This window comes from Giraffa tippelskirchi, chromosome 5 (genome assembly GCF_054371585.1).
Source record: "Giraffa tippelskirchi isolate mGirTip1 chromosome 5, T2T-mGirTip1v1.2.pri, whole genome shotgun sequence".
NCBI lineage: Eukaryota > Metazoa > Chordata > Mammalia > Artiodactyla > Giraffidae > Giraffa > Giraffa tippelskirchi.
In genome coordinates, this window is record NC_137279.1 from 95315049 (window position 1) to 95329903 (window position 14855).

General features: G+C 43.9%; 1 protein-coding gene and 1 long non-coding RNA gene across 2 annotated transcripts; one reads left to right on the forward strand and one right to left on the reverse strand.

Annotated features, from left to right (window-relative positions):
* Positions 1-167: 167 nt before the first annotated feature.
* On the reverse strand, positions 168-1841 carry SNAPIN (SNAP associated protein). The gene is made up of 4 exons (XM_081494893.1): positions 1679-1841; positions 1373-1419; positions 1025-1143; positions 168-778 (listed from the first exon to the last, which is right to left on the reverse strand). Exons 1-4 carry the CDS (start codon positions 1819-1821, stop codon positions 677-679), a joined length of 411 nt encoding a protein of 136 aa, XP_081351019.1. The 5' UTR covers positions 1822-1841; the 3' UTR covers positions 168-676.
* A 42-nt stretch (positions 1842-1883) lies between these two features.
* LOC145507677 (uncharacterized) lies at positions 1884-7869 on the forward strand. The gene is made up of 3 exons (XR_014055009.1): positions 1884-2617; positions 2788-3188; positions 5074-7869. It is a non-coding gene; the product is annotated as an uncharacterized LOC145507677 (long non-coding RNA).
* Positions 7870-14855: the final 6986 nt, after the last annotated feature.

The window sequence follows — 14855 nt, forward strand, 5'->3', positions numbered from 1 at the left end:
TTTCCTTGGCATCTGGCAATCGTTTTGCTTCCATTTACTTTCTGTACTTTTCACTGAAAATGATGCTTGAGTTTTTTCATTGTGAATGCTAGATCTCAATTTGAAGCTATATTTGAATTAATGTAGAAGACTCTCGGAACACTTCCATATACCAGAGTAAACTGGAATACCATTTAAGCATTTATTGAATGAAATATTTCTAGTAACACTGCTACAGTAGTTAAGCCAGTGCAGTCAACAAAAGGGAGTAGATGGGTCATTCACCTTGACTTTGCCTGTCCTTTCCTCTCAATCCTTAGTGTAAACAAAGGAAAACTGGAAGTCACAGAGCACATTCTGCCCAGGTCCAACAACCCGGCATGTAACAGGAATCCCCTCCCTCGTTAATGAGGCTCAGAGATGGTACAGGAAGTGGGCCTTGACACAGCTTAGAAAAATGCAGAAGCCTCAACTCATTCCTGGAAGTAAGACCCATAATAAATCCTTTGGGATCCTGAGTCCTGCTGTACACAGGTTTCTTTGGGCCCCAATAAATGGGTAAGACTTTGAAGTGTTTCAAACTAACCACAGGGCTGCCTTTTTGATGTCTTAACACCTACAGGGAGTCCTGGAGGAAACAGGCAGCTGGGGAGTAGTAGTCGTGCTACCCTGTGGCCACGGGCCATCTTCTGGCCTGTTACTTGCTTGGGGAACCAGAGGGGTAAACGCCTGAATCCAACATCGCTCTTCTTCGGGCTGTTTCCTTGGCCACACTGTGGTTTAGCCGCCTCAGCCGTTCCTACAAGACAAGATTTGGAATCAGATAACTGTCCTGTCAAAGGATTTAGAGCTCGCTGTCAACTAGGTGCTGGAAAATATCTTAGGCTTCCTTCATCTCAAGGTTAAGAACCGTAAGTTTTAGTTGACAACTCCCTTTCCCCAAAGACTAAAAATGACGGTGACTCATTGTGTTGGGGACTTCATGACACCTTTTGAAAATCGGAAAGTACCTTGAAGAATTACTGTTGGTAGGAAATTCCTTTACCTGGGCATTCTGTAAGATGTTATTGACCAAGACGACTCGTCGTCGGGCATTAAGGAGCTTCTTCACATAGGGATCGAGATCCAGGGCCACCTTCTGATCTTCATTGATACGGCACAGTTCTGGGAGACGGAAGGAAGAAGCAACTAAACATCTAATGGCCTTGTTCTTGTGACAAGTAAGCTAGTAAATGTTATGGAAAACACTCTTTACTACATGGACACTGTCACTAGAAACTTAGGAGTCAGCAGCCCTAGAAGCAAGTGAGAGAAACCCAGCCCAAGAGGTTAGCAAAACAGAAGGTACTGAAGTCAGTTGTAGGATCCTGGATATACAGGTATGCTTACTCACCGGTAGCTAGGTTGTCAATTTGTTCCCGGAGCTCTACTTGGCTCTCTCTGCAAAGAGGTACGAGGCCTACACGGTCAGACAGTGAAATCAAAAACCTCCCCTGTGTGTTTCCCAAGTGCTGAGAGAAGCCAGCTTCGGCCTCCACCTGAACGCCCTCCCGCCAGTCGGCCCTGCCTCCAATCTGTTTCCTCACTTCTAGTCCCACCAGAACGCCAGCGAACTCATCTTGTCTCCGCCCTTTCTTGGTCCCGCCCCTAAAAAGCCAAATCAAGGAGAGGCCCCGCCCCAACCTGCCCTCCAGGGCACCTGACGGCGTGGACGTGAGAGTCAAGCTGCTGCACAGCCGGTCTCAGGAACTCGAGGAGCCCCTCGGCGAAGAGGTCGCGGCCTGCGGGCCCCGCCACGGGCGTCCCTGCACCGGACACAGCGGCGGAACCAGCCCCCGCCATCACGAACTGCCCTTACGCCCGGAACCCGCCGCGAAGGCCGCCGGGAACTTAAGCCGCGCCAAAGTGCGCCGCCAGGGGGCGCCCGGGGAGTGCCGGCTCCGACCCTGCCAGGGGTTTCTGGGAAATGCAGTCTCTGGAGCCAGAGGGGTGGGCGGGACGGAGAGAAGCGAAGGGACAGAACGTAGAGCTACTGGGAGTTGTAGTTCTTTGTAGGCTTTGTAGTCTTTGAAGTGACTGGTTGAGAAAGTTTCCAGGCTTCAAGAGCTGAAAGTGAAGCTGCTCAGTCGTGTCCGACTCTGCGACACAATGGACTGTAGTCTACCAGGCTCTTCCGTCCATGGGATTTTCCAGGCAAGAATACTGGAGTGAGTTGCCATTTCCTTCTCCAGGAGATCTTCCCGACCCAGGGATTGAACCTGGGTCTCCCCATTGTAGGCAGACTCTTCACCTTCTGAGCCACCAGGGAAGTCCAAAGGAACCGTTTTTGGGGTGGTACGTTTTGTTTTCTCCAAAGTTGAAAAATAATTGCTTACATACCCTATTGTTCATAGCTTTCCTATGTTAATTTTGTGGGAAATCCAACTGATAGTCATAGTATATTTCTAAATTCAAGTGTATTTTTAATGGCACTAAAACATATACAAAACTGAATCTGAATATTCAGCCTTAAGAAGGAATGAAATTCTGGTGTGTGCTATGATATGGGTTAAATGTGAAGACATGATGCTAAGTGAGATAAGCCAGACACAGAAGGTCAAATATTTAATAGTCCTGCTTATATGAAGTATCCACAGCAGTCAAATTCATGGAGCTAAAATGTGGCTTTGTCTATCAGAACAGTGTTGTCAGGGGCTGAGGGGAATGGGGATTTGTTGCTCAACAGATACAGTTTCAGTATTTGTTGTTGTTTTTCAGTCGCTGAGTCGTGTCCGACTCTTTGTGACCCCATGGACTGCAGCATGCCAGGCTTCCCTGTCCATCACAATCTCCTGGAGCTTGCTCAAACTCATGTCCATTGAGTCAGTGATGCCATCCAACCATCTCATCCTCTGTTGTCCCCTTCTCCTCCTGCTTCAATCTTTCCCAGCATCAGAGTCTTTTCTAGTGAGTCAACTCTTTGCATCAGGTGGCCAAAGTATTGGAGCTTCAGCATTAGTCCTTCCAATGAATGTTCAGGATTGATTTCCTTTAAGATTGACTGGTTTGACCTCCTTGTAGTCTAAGGGACTCTCAAGAGTCTTCTCCAACACCACAGTTCAAAAGCATCAATTCTTTGGAGCCCAGCCTTCTTTATGGTCCAACTCTCACATCCATCCATGACTACTGGAAAAACTATAGCTTTGACTAGACAGACCTTTGTTGGCAAAGTAATATCTCTGCTTTTTAATATGCCATCAAGGTTTGTCATAGCTTTTAGTTCTAGAGATGAGTAGTGGTGATAGTTTCACAATAATGTGAGTTTACTCAATGCCACTGAACCTTACACTTAAAAATGATTAAAGTGGTAATTTATGTAATATAGATTTTGCCACAGGAAAAAAATTTAACCTGCATGATTCCATATTTTTGTTTTTTTCTACCCTCAAAAAGTTTCCTTACTTTTGTTTTTCATGGCTTTCCAGAGAGTTTACATCTCTTGTTGAACTCTCAACAAGAGGCACAGCCCTCTGTCTCTAAAATCCTAATGTATTCCAGTGGCTCACAAAAAAATGGGCATCAAAATATTCAGTCTTGAGAACTGATGAAATAAATTTCCTATTTTAAGGCAAGAAAACTGCTTGGGAATTCTCCAGTGGTACAGTAGTTAGGATTATGTGCTTTCACTGCCAAGGACCTGGGTTCAATCCCTGGCCTAGGAACTAAGATCCCGAAAGTCTTTTTTTGTCCACATCTCATGGCATGCCAGATCTTAGTTCCCTGTTATTGTTGTTACTCAGTCGTGTCTGACTCTTTGTGACCCCGTGGTCTAAAGCACAGGCTCCTCTGTCCTTCACTTTTTCCTGGAATTTGGTCAAATTCATGTCCATTGAGTTGGTGATACTATCTAACCATCTCATCTTCTGCTGCCCCCTTCTCCTTTTGTCTTCAGACTTTTTCAGCATCAGGATCTTGTCCAATGAGTTAGCTCTTTGCATCAGGCGGCCAAAGTATTGGAGCTTTGCCTTTAGCATCAGTCCTTCCAATGAATATTCAGGGTTGATTTCATTTAGGATGGACTGGTTTGATCTCTTTGCAGTCCAAAGGACTCTCAAGAGTCTTTTCCAGTACTGCAATTCAAAAACATCTTTTCTTCAGCACTCAACCTTCCTTATGGTCCAACTCTTATAGCCATGTGCTTCCCAGGTGGTGCTGGTAGTAAAGAATCTGCCTGCCAATACAGGAGATGTAGGAGCCGTGGGTTTGATCCCTGGGTCAGGAAGATCTCTGGAGGAGGGGATGGATACCCACTCCAGTATTCTTGCCTGGAGAATTCCATGGACATGGACAGAGGAGCCTGGAAGGCTATAGTCCATGGGGTTCTAAAGAGTTGGACATGACTGAGCAACTAACACTTTCACTTTAGTTCTCTGACCAGGGATCAAACCCGTACCATCTGCAGTGGAAGCACAAAGTCTTAACTGCTGGACACCAGGGAAGTCCTGTGGGCCTCTTCTCTTCCCTCTTGTGTTCAGTGTGTCTGCATTATGAGTTAACCAGATCTTTCCAATGTCAGAAATAGCTGCTCAACCATAAATTTTTCTTCTTCTGACACCAGCCTTGTAACTCCTTCACTTCAGTTCAGTTCAGTTCAGTCACTCAGTCGTGTCTGACTCTTTGCGACCCCATGAATCGCAGCACGCCAGGCCTCCCTGTCCATCACCAACTCCCGGAGTTTACCCAAACCCATGTCCATCGAGTCGGTGATGCCATCCAGCCATCTCATCCTCTGTCGTCCCCTTCTCCTCCTGCCCCCAATCCTTCCCAGCATTAGGGTCTTTTCCAATGAGTCAACTCTTTGCATGAGGTGGCCAAAGTATTGGAGTTTCAGCTTCAACATCAGACCTTCCAATGAACACCCAGGACTGATCTCCTTTAGGATGGATTGATTGGATCTCCTTGCAGTCCAAGGGACTCTCAAGAGTCTTCTCCAACACCACAGTTCAAAAGCATCACTTCTTCGGTGCTCAGCTTTCTTCACCGTCCAACTCTCACATCCATACATGACCACTGGAAAAACCATAGCCTTGACTAGACGGACCTTTGTTGGCAAAGTAATGTCTCTGCTTTTAAATATGCTGTCTAGGTTGGTCATAACTTTCCTTCCAAGGAGTAAGCGTTTTTTAATTTCATGGCTGCAGTCACAATCAGCAGTGATTTTGGAGCCCCAAAACATAAAGTCTGACACTGTTTCCACTGTTTCCCCATCTATTTCCCATGAAGTGATGGGACCAGAGACCATGATCTTAGTTTTCTGAATGTTGAGCTTTAAGCCAACTTTTTCACTCTCCTCTTTCACTTTCATCAAGAGGCTCTTTAGTTCTTCTTCACTTTCTGCCATAAGGGTGGTGTCATCTGCATATCTGAGGTTATTGATATTTCTCCTGGCAATCTTGATTCCAGCTTGTGTTTCTTCCAGCCCACCGTTTCTCATGATGTCCTCTGCATAGAAGTTAAATAAACAGGGTGACAATATACAGCCTTGACGTACTCCTTTTCCTATTTGGATCCAGTCTGTTGTTCCATGTCCAGTTCTAACTGTTGCTTCCTGACCTGCATACAGGTTTCTCAAGAGACAGGTCAGATGGTCTGGTATTCCCATCTCTTTCAGAATTTTCCACAGTTTATTGTGATCCACACAGTCAAAGGCTTTGGCATAGTCAATAAACCAGAAATAGATGTTTTTCTGGAACTCTCTTGATTTTTTGATGATCCGCCGGATGTTGGCAATTTGACCTCTGGTTCCTCTGCCTTTTTTAAAACCAGCTTGAACATCTGGAAGTTCATGGTCCAAGTATTGCTGAAGCCTGGCTTGGAGAATTTTGAGCATTACTTTACTAGCGTGTGAGATGAGTGCAGTTGTGGGGTAGTTTGAGCATTCTTTGGCATTGCCTTTCTTTGGGATTGAAATGAAAACTGACCTTTTCCAGTCCTGTGGCCACTGCTGAGTTTTCCAGATTTGCGGGCATATTGAGTGCAGCACTTTCACAGCATCATCTTTCAGTATTTGAAATAGCTCAACTGGAATTGCATCACCTCCACTAGCTTTGTTCATAGTGATGCTTTCTAAGGCCCACTTGACTTCACATTCCAGGATGTCTGGTGCTAGGTGAGTGATCACACCATCATGATTATCTGGGTCATGAAGATCTTTTTTGTACAGTTCTTCTGTGTATTCTTGCCACCTCTTCTTAATATCTTCTGCTTCTGTTCGGTCCATACCATTTCTGTCCTTTATCGAGCCCATCTTTGCATGAAATGTTCCCTGGTATCTCTGATTTTCTTGAAGAAATCTCTAGTCTTTCCCATTCTGTTGTTTTCCTCTATTTCTTTGCATTGATTACTGAGGAAGGGTTTCTTCTCTCTCCTTGCTATTCTTTGGAACTCTGCATTCAGATGGGAATATCTTTCCTTTTCTTCTTTGCTTTTTGCTTCTCTTCTTTTCCCAGCTATTTGTAAGGCCTCCTCAGACAACCATTTTGGCTTTTTACATTTTTTTTCCATGGGGATGGTCTTGATCCCTGTCTCCTGTACAATGTCACGAACCGCTGTCCATAGTTCATCAGGCACTCTGTCTATCAGATCTAGTCCCTTGAATCTATTTCTCACTTCCACTGTATAATCATAAGGGATTTGATTTAGATCACACCTGAATGGTCTAGTGGTTTTCCCTACTTTCTTCAATTTAAGTCTGAATTTGGCAATAAGCAGTTCATGATCTGAGCCACAGTCTGCTCCCGGTCTTGTTTTTGCTGATTGTATAGAGATTCTTCATCTTTGGCTGCAAAGAATATAATCAGTCTGATTTCGGTGTTGACCATCTGGTGATGTCCATGTGTAGAGTCTTCCCTTGTGTTGTTGGAAGAGGGTGTTTGCTATGACCAGTGTGTTCTCTTGGCAAAACTCTATTAGCCTTTGCCCTGCTTCATTCTGTACTCCAAGGCCAAATTTGCCTGTTAGGCCAGGTGTTTCCTAACTTCCTACTTTTGCATTCCAGTCCCATATAATGAAAAGGACATCTTTTTTGGGTGTTAGTTCTAAAAGGTCTTGTAGGTCTTCATAGAACCGTTCAAGTTCAGCTTCTTCAGCGTTACTGGTCGGGGCATAGACTTGGATTACCGTGATGTTGAATGGTTTGCCTTGGAAACGAACAGAGACCATTCTGTCATTTTTGAGATTGCATCCAAGTACTGCATTTCGGGCTCTTTTGTTGACCATGATGGCTACTCCATTTCTTCTAAGGGATTCCTGCCCACAGTAGTAGATATAATGGTCATCTGAGTTAAATTCACTCATTCCAGTCCATCTTAGTTCGCTGATTCCTAGAATGTCGACGTTCACTCTTGCCATCTGCTGTTTGACCACTTCCAATTTGCCTTGATTCATGGACCTAACATTCCAGGTTCCCATGCAATATTGCTCTTTACAGCATCGGACTTTGCTTCTATCACCAGTCACATCCACAGCTGGGTGTTGTTTTTGCTTTCTTTCTCAGTCCTGTAAGGCATCAGGATGACTCACCACTTACCTTGTATGTGCAGTTATCTTTGGTAAACTTTATGTACAATACCAATATATCATTCCCTTAAAGCTAGTGATTGCTGCAGGACAGACTAAGTCAGATGACCTGCACAGATACCTAATGAAACTTCTTAGCTTAAATGCTTACTTATTACCTAATTAACATTACTAGCTATCTTACTTGTATTCTGCCTATTTTATAAGATTATTGTTTCTTCCATTACCAAATGTGTGACTAAGCTGCCAGTAAAAATAGTGACAACTAGACAACTTGAAACAATTGACCAAATATATAGTTGTATAAGATAAAAAATTTAAAAAAATCAAAAATTGTAATAGCATAACTCTAGATATGAAAGAAACAAGAGGGAAACATTATCCAGGCCACAAGAGACTAGTAAGACAGATGGTCCAGAGGCTTTTGGATACTTTTAACAGGGGCCTAGTCTAGTAACAGCACCTTGAATGGCCCATCAATGAATTCCTTGCCTGACCTGCGAATGAACAGCCTTCTTTATGATCCAACTCTCACATCCATATGTGACTACTGAAAAAACCATAACTCTATGCACCTTTGTAGAGGATTGGAAAATCAAGGATGTTGCCCACTACCCAGTTCTATAAGAATCAAGTCATTAGCCACTGTGGTCAGTGACCTACAGTACATCCAGAAAGGAATTCAAGATAAGGATGAGGCATTTTGTGCTCTGGGAAAACTGGGAGAACTGGCCCTTAGTTCCATATTTGCAGGAGAAAATTTTATGAACTCAGTTTCTTGCATCTTCCCATAGTTAGACAAGCACTAAAACTGTACCCCTTTGTCAAAAATCACCTAAGTTTTAGCCTTCCCCCCCTTAGCTCTTTGGAACAGTCCTCAGAGCTTTCTGAAAGACTGTCTGCAGCTTACAATTCCTAGATTGGTTTGAATAAAATTTTCCAGTTCTTTCTTAGATTGACTATTGATTAATTTTTTCATTGACAATTTCGTCCTCAGGAATAAAGGTGTTTAAATCATTGTGGGAGAGTGGTGGTCAGCAGCTGCAAACCTGAGACCCAAACCATGGCAACTTTTAAAACCTAGTACACATTTTGCTGTTCTTTGTGTTTGTTTCTTTCTATTGTTCCCTCTAGTGATTAGAGGTAAAACTCTCAGGAGAGGCTGGGGTCTTATTTTGGGAGTAAGCGGCAAAGAAGTGGGTAGCTAGGGCAACAGCCAGCTTTCAGTAAAGGAAGCCCAGGGGATAAAGCAGTGTGAGTGTTGAAGAGGAAAGGAAAAAAGGTCAAGTCCGTGGGTCCTGTGCTGGGGACAGAGAATAGGGGCTGGCCTTGGCTGGAAAAGAGGTGGATGGCCCATGTCTAGACAGGAAGCCCCCAAGTTAGGCCACAGTCTTTTCAGATGCCTCTTCAAAGTAATGTCTCCAGATTTAGAAAACAGAACAAAAAACTCTGGGACACTAGGTAAATTAGAATTTCAGATAAACAACAAATACGTTTTTTAATATAACTATCTTATCTAGTAATTCTACTTCAAAGGCTGGTTCTCTGAGGAAAATCACTCTGTGTTCTGTTTTTATGCTTTCTTTTTCACTCCTTATCACTTTGAGTTAGCAATTTTTTTTTTTTTAGTTAGCTCTTATATCTCATGAGGACATTGTATCAACCTCCTGACTGATCTTGGTTCTAGTCTCTCTACCTTCCAGGTCAGCCTGCACTCTAAAATATCAGTAAGATTACATAATAACCCTGCTCAGAGAAAATAAGTGCTGAAAGGGACTTTAGAAGCCATGTTTTCTTGATTCCTCGGACAGCTCTGTGAAGGAGACTGGGCAAGGGTCTTCCAGAAACCCTGAAGTTTGATAACAGGTTGAAAGCTGGTGCTGGTTCAATTATTCATCCTCTAAACATTATCAAATTCCAGGGATAGTGGCACACAGTTCTCACTACAAACCCCACTCCTCCCCGCCTGTGCCTGTATCACATAGCGGTGATCTCCTAGTCCTTGGCTCTCCCCCAGAGACTGAAGGAAATGAGAGTCATAAAAACTCCCTGTTTCTTCTGTTCCTGAGCTCCCCAGCCCCTTGTTGTTGTTCAGTTGCTCAGTCGTGTCTGACTCTTTATGACCCCATGGACTGCAGCACACCAGGCTTCCTGTCCTTCACCATCTCCTGGGGCTTGCTCAGATTCATGTCCATTGAGTCAGTGATGCTATCTAACCATCTCATCCTTTGTTGTCCCCTTCTCCTCCTGTCTTCAATCTTTCTCAGCATCAAAGTCTTTTCCAGTGAGTTGGCTGTTCGCATCAGATGGCCAAAGTATTGGAGCATCAACTTCAGCATCAGTCCTTCCAATGAATATTCAGTGTTGATTTCCTTTAGGATTGACTTGAATCCTAAAGAACTGACTTTCCTTTAGGATTGGTTTGAACTTGCATCCTTGGACAGTGCTTAGGTTGACTTGTCCCCTCTTGCTGCATACCTGCAGATGGTTCTGGTGGTACGTCCACAAGAAATCTCTGCACCGGGCTATGCTAAGTGCTGCTGTGGCTCAGGCAGTACTGCTGCTGCTGCTGCTGCTGCTAAGTCGCTTCAGTCGTGTCCGACTCTGTGCGACCCCATAGACGGCAGCCCACTAGGCTCCGCCGTCCCTGGGATTCTCCAGGCAAGAATACTGGAGTGGGTTGCCATTTCCTTCTCCAGTGCATGAAAGGGAAAAGTGAAAGTGAAGTCGCTCAGTCGTGTCCGACTCTTAGCGACCCCATGGACTGTAGCCTACCAGGCTCCTCCGTCCATGGGCAGTACAGCTGTTGTCAAATCCAAGTTTGTGTGCCTGATGCACAGTGAGGCTGAAATTTCTCAAGTTTGGGAGCAAAGAAAGGTTTATTGCGGGGCCATGCAAGAACGGGATGGCTCATTCTCAAAAGACCTGAACTCCCCAAAGGGTCTCAGGGAAGAGTTTTTAAGGAGAAGGTGGGTGAGGGGAGTTGCAGGTTGTGCACAGTTCTCTGATTGGTTGATCATGAGGTAATAGGGTGGTGTCTCAGGGGTTAACATATCAGCCATCATGCTCTAGCTGGTCTGGCAACTACAGTCTCATAGTCATCAAGTAATTAATTTTTTCCATTTGGTGGGAGTTTTGGCATCTGTAAAACAGCTCAGGAAATTTCCATCAGATACTTTTATCTAGGCATTTTAGGGGGATACTTAAGATTCTGTGATTACCATATGGCTGATTTACTGTTTAAATTCTTACCAGTTCTCCTGGCCCAACTCCTGTATTTTGTCTCTACATGTTCACATCTTTTTACTCATTCTTTTCTTTCTTTCTTTTTTTTTAATGTTTAGAGTTGTTGTACTGTTTATTTATTGACTTTGGCCATGCTACATGGCTTGCAAGATTTTAGTTCCCTCATCAGGGATTGAACTTGTGCCCTTGGCATTAAAAGCACAGAGTCCTAAGGAATTCCCTGCAGGAATTCCTTCACTCAATTCTGTTTTTTTTTATTATTATTATTAATTTATTTTAGTTGGGGGCTAATTACTTTATAATATTGTAGTGGTTTTTGCCATATATTGACATGAATCAGCCATGGGTTTACATGTGTTCCCCATCCTGAACCCCCCTCCCACCTCCCTCCCCATCCCATCCCTCTGGGTCATCCCATTGCCCCAGCCCTGAGCATTTGTTTCATGCATCAAACCTGGAATGGCATTCTGTTTCACATATGATAATATACATGTTTCAGTGCTATTCTCTCAGATCATCCCACCCTCACCTTGTCCCACAAAGTTCATAAGACTGTTCTATGCATCTGTGTCTCTTTTTCTGTCTCACGTATAGGGTTATCGTTACCATCTTTCAAATTCCATATATATGCATTAGTATACTGTATTGGTGTTTTTCTTTCTGGCTTACTTCACTCTGTATAATGGGCTCCAGTTTCATCCACCTCACTAGAACTGATTCAAATGTATTCTTTTTAATGGCTGAGTAATATTCCATTGTGTATATGTACCACAGCTTCCTTATCCATTCGTCTGATGATGGACATATATGTTGCTCCCATGTCCTGGCTATTATAAACAGTGCTGTGATGAACTTTGGGGTACACATGTCTCTTTCAATTCTGGTTTCCTCGGTCTGTATGCCCAGCAGTGGCATTGCTGGGTCATATGGCAGTTCTATTTCCAGTTTTTTAAGGAATCTCCACACTGTTCTCCATAGTGGCTGTACTAGTTTGCATTCCCACCAAAAGTGTAAGAGGGTTCCCTTTTCTCCACACCCTCTCCAGCATTTATTGCTTGTAGTCTTTTGGATAGCAGCCATTCTGACTGGCGTGAAATGGTACCTCATTGTGGTTTTGATTTGCATTTCTCTAATAATGAGTGATGTTGAGCATATTTCATGTGTTTGTTAGCCATCTATATGTCTTCTTTGGAGAAATGTCTGTTTAGTTCTTTGGCCCATTTTTTGATTGGGTCATTTATTTTTCTGGAATTGAGCTGCAGGAGTTGCTTGTATATTTTTGAGATTAATTCTTTGTCCATTGCTTCGTTTGCTATTATTTTCTCCCATTCTGAAGGCTGTCTTTTCACCTTGCTTATAGTTTCCTTTGTTGTGCAAAAGCTTTTAATTTTAATTAGGTCCCATTTGTTTACTTTTGCTTTTATTTCCAATATTCTGGGAGGTGGGTCATGGAGGATCCTGCTGTGATTTATGTCAGAGAATGTTTTGCCTATGTTTTCCTCTAGGAGTTTTATAGTTTCTGGTCTTACATTTAGATCTTTAATCCATTTTGAGTTTATTTTTGTGTATGGTGTTAGGAAGTGTTCTAGTTTCATTCTTTTACAAGTGGTTGACCAGTTTTCCCAGCACCACTTGTTAAAGAGATTGTCTCTTCTCCATTGTATATTCTTGCCTCCTTTGTTGAAGATAAGGTGTCCATAGGTGTGTGGATTTATCTCTGGGCTTTCTATTTTGTTCCATTGATCTATATTTCTGTCTTTGTGCCAGTACCATACTGTCTTGATGACTGTGGGTTTGTAGTAGAGCCTGAAGTCAGGCAGGTTGATTCCTCCAGTTCCATTCTTCTTTCTCAAGATTGCTTTGGCTATTCGAGGTTTTTTGTATTTTCATACAAATTGTGAAATTATTTGTTCTAGTTCTGTGAAAAATACCGTTGGTAGCTTGATAGGGATTGCATTGAGTCTATAGATTGCTTTGGGTAGTATACCCATTTTCACTATATTAATTCTTCCAATCCATGAACACGGTATATTTCTCCATCTATTTATGTCCTCTTTCATTTGTGACCCAGGTGAGGCCTGGGAGACTACAACTTTTACAAGGAAGAGGCAGGCAGAGGAAGTAGGGGGAGGGGTCTGTCAAGAGTAGGTCCTACCGGGTCTTATTTTATTGTTCATTACAGTGTCCTCTTCCTGGCAGGCTCAGGCTTCAGTAGCTGTGGAACCTGGGCTCTAGAACCCAGGACACCTGCATGTGAATCAAATATTTTTCTATCATAGTCATTGTTGTGTGCTAGTTTTAAAAATCAATCCAGTTGTTGGGTGTGTGGTCAGTTACCTTCCTAGGTAGTTCAGTATGTAAAGAATCCGCCTGCAATGCAGTAGACTTGGGTTCAATCCCTGGGTCAGGAAGATCCTCAAGAGGAGGGCATGGCAACCCATTCCAGTATTCTTGCCTGGAGAATCCCATAGAGAGAGGAGCCTGGCAGAATACAATCCATAGTGATGCAAAGAATCACACATGACTGAAGTGACTGAGTACAAGCATGGGCTCTAGAGCACAGGCTCAGTAGCTGTCATCTGCATGGGCTTAGTTGCCCTGCAGCATGTGGGAGCTTCTTGGACCAGGGATCGAACCTGTGTCTCCTGCACTGGCAGGCGGATTCTTTACCACTGAGCTACCAGGGAAGCCCTAGCACTTTTCTATGTATGGGAGGAAGCAAGAGTCTGGGCTTATTGAAATAAGTCCTTTGAGGGACTTCCCAGCAGTCCAGTTGTTAAGACTCTGCACCTCCACTGCAGGGAGCATGGGTTCCATTCCTGGTTGGGGAACTAAGATACCACAGGGCAAGAGGGCAGTCAAAAAACAAAAAAAGGTGGAAACTATTCCCATGCTCCTTAGTTATCAAAGGATAGGGCCAATATCCTGTTTTCCTCCATCCTGAATCCCCTCACGGTGCATCCTTGGGGCAGCTGCCGTGGCTGACAGCTTGATGGCCAGCCTCAACATCACTTGCTTACTGAAAAGGCAGAGCATTCTTGGTCCACAGCAGGTTAAGGGCTCTCCTATAACTGCCACCAGCAACCCCCACCCAAATCTTTCCACTTTAGACACCAGCCTCTAGGCTAGCTCAGGTTTACCTGTACTTTTGACAGACTGGCTCTAAGTCAGAGATTCCCATGACCCACTCCTGGCAGAACTCAGGTTTGGCTGCTTGCCACTCAGAAGCCAATATTGGAGACAAGTGATGGTAGGAATGGAAAGCTTGCTTTATTTTGGTGGCTGGCAACATGGGGAGATGGCGAACTCGCATCCAAAAACTAACTCTGAGGATTCTGGTTTGACCATGAAGGTTTTTAAAGGGAGAATCATTTGGGGAGGGCTTCTTCATTCTGCTGTGTGCAGACTTTCTTCTAATTGCTTGGTGGTGATAGTGCGGTGTTCCTAGAATCTTGTGCTCAGTCTGAAGTCCCCATCCTCCACTTGGCTGGGGGCCTTAGTTTCTGCTGAAGAACTAAAATGTATTTTGTTGGAAAGAGTGTGAAGCTTCCACGCCCTCTCCAGGCATGACATTCTCCCCAAATCTCCATGTGCTCATCAGCTGTAAACTCTTAGAACCAAGAGAGCTTCTGGTTTTTAGGAAATTTTCAGTACATACACATGAATCATCGGCCTTTGGTGATTAATAGGTAACCTCCAGCCCTTCTCCCCTCCATGGAGGTTGGGGAGTGGGACTGAAAGTCTCATCCCTCTAATTACCAGGTTGGTTCTCCTGACAACCAACCACTATCCTTTTGTTGTTGTTGTTCAGTTGCTCAGTTGTATCTGACTCTTTTCTACCTCATGGACTGCAGCACATCTGGCTTCCCTGTCCAGTCCAAACCACTTCATTAATAAAACTCAATCTCCAGCCCTTCTCCCCTCCCCAGAGATCTGGGGAAGGGAATGAAAGTTCCGAGGCTTTAATGATTTGATTGATTGCCCTGGCAACCAGCCCCAGTTCACTCCCTCAGATTACCTGGAGCTTTCAAAAAGCCACCTTATTAACATAAAAAAAGACATCTTTATTAGTC

Bases quoted from the DNA above. Each gene is read 5' to 3' on its own strand.
- SNAPIN (XM_081494893.1), bottom strand. From the start codon at position 1,821: ATGGCGGGGGCTGGTTCCGCCGCTGTGTCCGGTGCAGGGACGCCCGTG. The intron at 1,420-1,678 runs GTGCCCTGGAGG...ACCTCTTTGCAG, and splicing joins TCTCACGTCCACGCCGTCAG to AGAGAGCCAAGTAGAGCTCC. The intron at 779-1,024 runs GTAAAGGAATTT...CTTGTCTTGTAG, and splicing joins ACATCTTACAGAATGCCCAG to GAACGGCTGAGGCGGCTAAA.